Source organism: Ceratotherium simum, chromosome 25 (genome assembly GCF_057802395.1).
Source record: "Ceratotherium simum simum isolate JZ-2026a chromosome 25, ASM5780239v1, whole genome shotgun sequence".
NCBI lineage: Eukaryota > Metazoa > Chordata > Mammalia > Perissodactyla > Rhinocerotidae > Ceratotherium > Ceratotherium simum.
Window position 1 is genome coordinate 10,819,569 of NC_141924.1, and position 6,643 is coordinate 10,826,211.

The 6,643-nt window shown below is 60.7% G+C and overlaps 1 protein-coding gene across 2 annotated transcripts; it reads left to right on the forward strand.

Annotated features, from left to right (window-relative positions):
* The first annotated feature begins 216 nt into the window (after nucleotides 1–216).
* Nucleotides 217–3,772, forward strand: RPS19BP1 (ribosomal protein S19 binding protein 1). 2 transcript variants are annotated; one of them, XM_087448902.1, is made up of 4 exons: nucleotides 217–314; nucleotides 478–606; nucleotides 2,747–2,844; nucleotides 3,187–3,772. In XM_087448902.1, exons 1-4 carry the CDS (start codon nucleotides 263–265, stop codon nucleotides 3,358–3,360), a joined length of 453 nt encoding a protein of 150 aa, XP_087305028.1. In that variant the 5' UTR covers nucleotides 217–262; the 3' UTR covers nucleotides 3,361–3,772. The 2 variants fall into 2 exon arrangements, with proteins under 2 accessions (XP_087305028.1, XP_004437937.1); XM_004437880.3 differs by having other exon boundaries at nucleotides 225–314; nucleotides 3,226–3,772.
* The last annotated feature ends 2,871 nt before the right edge of the window (nucleotides 3,773–6,643 follow it).

The window sequence follows — 6,643 nt, forward strand, 5'->3', positions numbered from 1 at the left end:
CGGGAGAAGGCGTGGCCTGGCTCGCCAACGGTTGGGATTGGACCACAAATGAGTCCTTCTGCACGTTGGCCCCGCCTCCAGGTCCCACCCCTCTGCCCTCTTATTAGCAACCTGCCAACTCCTAAGGCAAGCGTCCTAAGGAAGGTGGGCACTTCCGGCCGCACACTCCGGAACCTTCCGCTCCAGCTCGTGTTTCCGCCGACGCGACGAGGGAGGCCAAGGCGGAAGTAGCTTGGGCGTGTGGGCGGAGCTAAGCGCAGCCATGTCGGCGGCCCTGCTGCGGCGCGGCCTGGAGCTGCTGGGCGCGCCCGAGGGTGAGGAGGGCCTGCCGGGGACGGCCAGCGCGGCTGTGAGGCCGGCGGGGGCTGAGGGCGGGGGCCCCGAGGGTGCGGGCCGAGCCAGGCTGGGCTCAGCCCGGTGGGAGGGAACCCCGAGCGCCCTCCGAGCCTGGTCCGTCCTCTGTCTCTTTCCCCGCAGCCCCCGGGGCCGCCCCCGGCCAGGCTAAGCCCAGCGGGGCCCCGGAGAAGCGGCCCCGGAAGGCGAAGTCGAGCCAGGCCCAGAAGCTGAGGAACTCGGCCAAGGGGAAGGTGCCCAAGTCGGCGCTGGGTGAGCGCGGGGAGGAGCCGGAGCGGGGGCGACCTGGAGGCGGGGGCGCGGGAGGCCGGGGCGGGGGCGCCCTGGAGGCGGGGGCGCGGGAGGCCGGGGCGGGGCCGCCCTGGAGGCGGGGGAGCGGGAGGCCGGGCGGACAGGTCCCCGGCGTTGTTGGAGCACCCGTGCGCCGGGCGCGGGGCGGGGCCCGGCCCTGGGATAAGGGAGTGGAGGGGACGCGCGGCCCCGGCCTCCTGGGCTGCAGCCCTGGCGGGGAGAGGAGTGTGCGAGTTTCCAGATCGGCGTGTAACTGCTGAGCGCGATGCGGGCTCCGGACGGGCTTAGGGTCAGAGGCCCGGTCAGACTTCTCTGAGCGCGCGGCGTTGGAGCCCAGAGCTGAAAGACGTGTCAGTGAGCCCGGGAAGGTGCTCCAGAGAGAGCGGCACGTGCAGGGTCAGAGAGGAGGTTGTCGTCTTTGGACATTTGAAAGAAAGAAGCCTGATAGAGATGACAGTGACCAAGGGTCAGAGATGGAGCGTGTAACAGTTCATACTCGGCGCGCCCGGTGCTGTGCTGAGCCCCGTGTAAATGCTCGCTCCTTTAGTTCCTCACGGCAACGCGGTGAGGGCGGGACCGTCCCTGCCCGCTTTTTACAGATGCAGAAACAGGCACCTGCCCAGACGAGGCAGGTAGAAACCAGGCAGTGTGTCTCCAGAACCCTGCCCTTACCTACTCCATTCAAGTGGGAGGTGTGCTGGCCTGGGTCACGGCTGTGGTGCAGAGATGACAAGAGGATGTGGGGGGGGGCAGGGGGGAATGTGCTTACGGGGGAGCATTGGTGGGCTTCAGTGGTGAACTGTGAGGATGGAGCCCGGTTTCTAGTAGAGCATCTTGGGGAATGCGGTGCCACTTAATGAGGTGTGCAGACTTGGGGAGGGGCAGTTGTGAGCAGGATGAGGGGTGTTTCGACGTGTGGCAGGACTTGGTGAGCTCCTAGTGTGTCTTTGAATCCCCAGGGCCTGGTGCATAAAAGGTGTCCCAGTATTTGTTAAAAGACTGTGAATTCCGGGGAGGAAACAGCCTGAACAAAAGTGTGGAGGCAGGAAAGAGAGACAGGTTTGCGCATCAGTGATGTTGATGTGAGGCAGGAACGTAGGATGCCAGAGGTCACCCCGTCCATCCCAGCCCTTGCCCCACCCCGTCATGGTACATAACTGATGAGTGAGGGGACTCTCAAGCCTGAGTTGCCAATCAGAACATCTCTGTGGCTGCGACCTTGGTCTGAGCTACATCATCTCTTGCCTGGATAATTGCAAAGCCTCCTTCTTGGTCTCCTGTCTCCCACTCCCCCACTCCACTAATCTTATTCTCAGCACGGCATCCGAAGCGATCCTGTAAATCATGAGTCAAATCTGTCTCTCCTCTGCCCTGCACCCCCCAGTGGCTCCCATGGGACCGGTGAAAGCCCCAGTTCTTACAGCTCCGGATGGCCTGCTGCTCTCCTGCTTCAACTCTCCAGCAGTGGCTGTTCCCTCTGCCTTCCTGCCATTTTCTGTTCTCCACATTCATTAATCACACTTCTGCTTCAGGGCCTTTGCACTGGCTGTTCCCTCTACCTAGAATGCTCTTCCCCCAGATATCCACAGTCTCCCTCCAGTCTGCTCAAACTTCATTTCAGTGAGGCCTTCTCAGACCCTCGTGTTTAGAATTGGAAGCTCCACCCCTGGCATTTCTCATTTCTGTTTACTATTCTGTTTTTCTTTGTAAAACGTATCACCCTCTAATATACTGATGACTGGTTTTACCATCCCTCACCCCACTGGAATGCAAGCTCCATGAGGGCAGGCATTTGCCTGTTCTGTTTGCTGCTGTATGCTCTGCACCTAGGACAGTGCCTGACACACAGGAAGCGCTCAGGAACATTCGGTGAATAAATCACGTGAGCACCAGGGAGCTAAGGGTGGCTTTAAGCAGGATCTGTGTGGTGAGTGGATTTGACAGACAGGAGCCCAGGCTGTTGCAGGGATCTAGGGGAGGGACGACAGGGCCTTTGGAAGGACCATGGGCATGGGGGTGGAGTGGGGAGATGTCAGGAGGGGACCCAGGAGGCTTCCAGGTAGTGAGTCTGAAATGACGCCGCCCTGCCAACCATCCACAGCTGAGTTCCAGAAGCGAGAGCGTCGAGGCTACCTCGGAGTAAACCTGAAGTTTATGACCAGTGCTCGAAGCACCGTGGCTGAGTCCATCACCCAGCAGGTCTGTCGGGGTGGGCTATGGGAAAGAACCTGGGGGTGAGAGCTGAGGCTGTATCCATGGGGCTCTCAGCCCTGAGCCACAGGGTGTGGTTTGAGCCACCCCAGGCTCCTAAGAGCTGGACCACCTTGCTGTGCTGTGGGGGGCCTCCCCCTGGAGCACTGAGGGCGGAGCAGGGGAGGTGGGAGGCTGGACCTGGCCTGGTCCCTTGTGATCCTCATGGGCCTCAGTTTGCTCCTCTGTACATGGAACTAATGTGCGCTGCCTCCCAGGAGGGTGAGAGGGCAGCACTTGGTCAGCTGTGCCAGGGCGGGCGGCTCCAAGGGGCAGTCTCTCACGTGCCAGGAGTCACCACCCAGGATCCTGACTCCCACACCCCACCAGATTGTGCGTCAAAACCGGGGCCGAAAGGCCTGTGACCGGCCTATGGCCAAGAAGAAGAAGAAGAAGAAGGCCGAGGGCACCGTGTTCACCGAGGAAGACTTCCAGAAGTTCCAGCAGGAGTACTTCGGCAGCTAGGCTTCCGGGAGGGCCCAGCCAGAGAGGCACTCGGGCCGGGCCTCCTCCTCCGACCTCACAGCCTCTGCTGGCCCCAGACCCCTGCTGAGTACAGTGCGGACAGCAGATCGCAGCCCAAGGCCAGCCTAGCTCAAGGAAGCCCTGGAGCTGGAGCCAGGGGGAGGCTGGAGTGGAGCTGGAAGCCTGGGGAGGATTGATGTTCACACCAGAGCTGACATCTGCAGGCTCGAGAGGGAGGAGTCATTTACCTGCCAGAAAGGAACATTTCTGACTGTTGTGTTTGCTTTGGCCCAAGTAGGGCCTCTGGGCTGTTTGCTGTGGAAGCCCAGTTGCTGGGCCCTCCCACCTCTAGGAGTGGAAGAAGGGTGCTGGAGAGGCCAACAGGTTCTAATAAATGGGCCCAAGAACTGTGTGCATGCTGCTGCTGTGACTCATGGGGTGCCTCCCGTCTCCTCTGGTACAGGGGCCCTCCCTCCCTTCCCCCGTCTCCCCGTGTGGCTCGTGGAGCTCCAGGTCAGAAGTCCTCCAGTCCTGCGCCGGTGCAGGCGGCATCTGCCGACATAGCCCAGAGAGGCCCTCCTCCCCTGAGGTGGCATCCACAGCTGCTGGGGCTGTTGGGGGCTTTGTTTTGGGAAGGGACACCAGGGTCTGGGGAGAGGGAGTGCTGTGGCCTCACAGCGGGGGTAGCGGGGGTCAAGGCTGCTATTTTTTTTTCCTCTTATGTCTGTCACATGAGGTAGGGGAGTAGAGGAGCACTCAGAAAGTGATCTCGAGAAACAGGGTTTCCCACTCAGGTCTGTGCCGGAGCAGAATGGTGGTGCTGGGGCCAGGGCTGCGCCGCCATGCAAACAAACATGGCCCCTTTCCAGCAGGCACAGTGCTGGGTACAGGACAGAGGGCACGAAGTGAGTGGTGGTGTAGACCAGATGGGGCTTCAGTGTGGAGGAGACAAGTCCCGTCTGTGGGGTGGGTGGGGGCCTCGTGGAGAAAAGGCCCTGGCCACCTTCGGGCAGCCCCCCACCTAAAGGGCTCCTTAGGTTGTGGCCTCTTCTGGTAGAGGACTTCCTGAGGGTCCCCTGTCGCTGGGCAGCTGGGGAGTGATAATCTGCCAGCACCGCAGTGGGTTCTTAGGTGCAAGAGGAGAGGGTTCACCCATGGACCCTGCTGCCCAGTTGGGTCTGTTCCTGGTTATTAACCAGCTGTCCATCCTGAATGGGGACTGAGGCCGGGTTGGAGTCAGTCCTGTCTGCAGGTGGCCTCCCTCTGAGCAGTAAGAAGTGGGCCATCCAGGGCTGGCCCAGTGGCGCAGAGGTTAAGTGCATGCGCTTGGCTTCGGCAGCCTGGGGTTCGCAGGTTTGGATCCTGGGTGCACACTGCTCGTCAAAGCCGTGCTGTGGTGGCGTCCCATATAAAGTGGAGGAAGATGAGCATGGATGTTAGCTCAGGGCCAGTCTCCCTCAGCAAAAAAAGGGAGGAAGATTGGCATCAGATGTTAGCTCAGGGCTGGTCTTCCTCACAAAAAAAAAAAAAAGAAGTGGACCATGCACCCAGGAGATCAGGTAGGTGGAGAGGACGGGGCTGTGACTCCAAACCGGTACTGACCTGCCTTCCTCAGGGCCCTATTCCAGGAATGGGGAGGCTGGTCTTCCTCAGAGTCTCCACACTCCTCCTCCGCCTGCTGAGCTCTAACGACCCCAGGGGAGAGGGAGAGACAGACTGGGATGTCGTCCAGAGACTCACGCCCTTCATCTTTTCAGCAGCTTAGCGAGAAGCGGGCTCGGCTGCTGGCTCTAGCTCACTGGGAGTTTGCTTCTGGGAGGAACAGCCTGACCAGCTGCTGAGCTCCAGGGCCGCCTTCTAACAAGGACACACCTGCTGTTCCATAATCACCTCCATGTCCCCTGTCCCCTCCCAGGTGTACAGTGAGGAGGCTCCTTCCTGGGGGGGTGAGAGCAGCGCTTCTGTTGCTTCTCTGCTTGTGTTGTTTTGTTTTGTTTTGTTTTTTGAGGAAAATTGGCCCTGCACTAACATCTGTTGCCAATGTTGCTTGTTTTTTCTCCCCGAAGCCCCAGTAGGTAGTTGTATGTCATAGTTGTACGTCCTTCTAGTTGCTGTACGTGGGACGCCGCCTCAGCATGGCTTGATGAGCAGGGCGTAGGTCCGCGCCCCGGATCCAAACCGGCGAACCCTGGGCCGCCAAAGCAGAGCGCCTGAACTTCACTGCTGCGCCACTGGGCAGGCCCCTCTGCTTGTGAGTTTTAAACTGAGTCTTATGTGACCTTGATGCCACGTAGCACCAGTGGGTGTGTGCCCACGCCTGTTGGTGTGACTAACGTTAGTGTTCACTCCTGAGCTTCTGGGCCAGCAGGTTGGGGTAGGACTCGGGGATCTGGATTTTAGCAGTCACCGTGGACAGTTCTAGTACGGGTGGTTAGAAGGCGGCAGGGGGCCCCGGGGAGGCTGGGACGGGCCCTGGAGGAGGGAGGGTGTGCCACCATGGGGGGGGACAGTGACCATGAGCCCCAGGATCTGTGACCGACATGTTCCGAGGAAGGAAGGGACAGGGCCCAAATAAGAGAACACTTGAGTTGCCACGGTCACGCTGGGGCTAAAAACACCCAGGAGGAGGAGGGCTTCCCCAGGTGAGACCCTGTGCGTGGACAGAAAGCACCTGGAAGCCTTTGTCTCAGGTGGTCTGGGCCAGCTGTCGGATTTGGGGCAGGCTGAGCAGAGTTGGAGGAACCCACGTGGGGACCAGCAGGAGGGCCCCAGCCAGGGCTCCCTGTGGCTTCCACAGTGGGGTGAGCTGCTCGAGCCATCCACACTCCCTGGTCCTCTGTGACTCACAGGGTTGGCCAAGGGGCAGGGCAGGAGTGGGCTGGGACTGCCACATGGGACCTCACTGGGCCCAGCTACAGGCTCCCCAGGCCTGCCCAGAGCTTGTATGGATGAGGCTTTACTCAAGTTCCTGCAGAAGCTGGGTGGGCAGGTCCCCATCCTCCAGCAGAGCTGGGGCCAGGAGCCCTCTTGGAGAGGTGGGTGGGACTGGGGCCATTCGTTCCCAACTTCCAGTCTGCCTGGGCTGGCTTTCTTGGGCTGCTCTCCCCATTCTCAGTCCACAGCTCAGCTCAGGTGCCCTTTTCTCTGGGCAGCCTGCTGTGACCTTCCGTCCAGGAGTCCCTGCTCCTTCCACTGAAGTCGCCTAGCCTCCAGCAGCCCTGACTCCTGGAGCTTTCACCCTCCCTTGGTCTCAGCGTCCACCTGCCGTCCCCACGCAGGACTG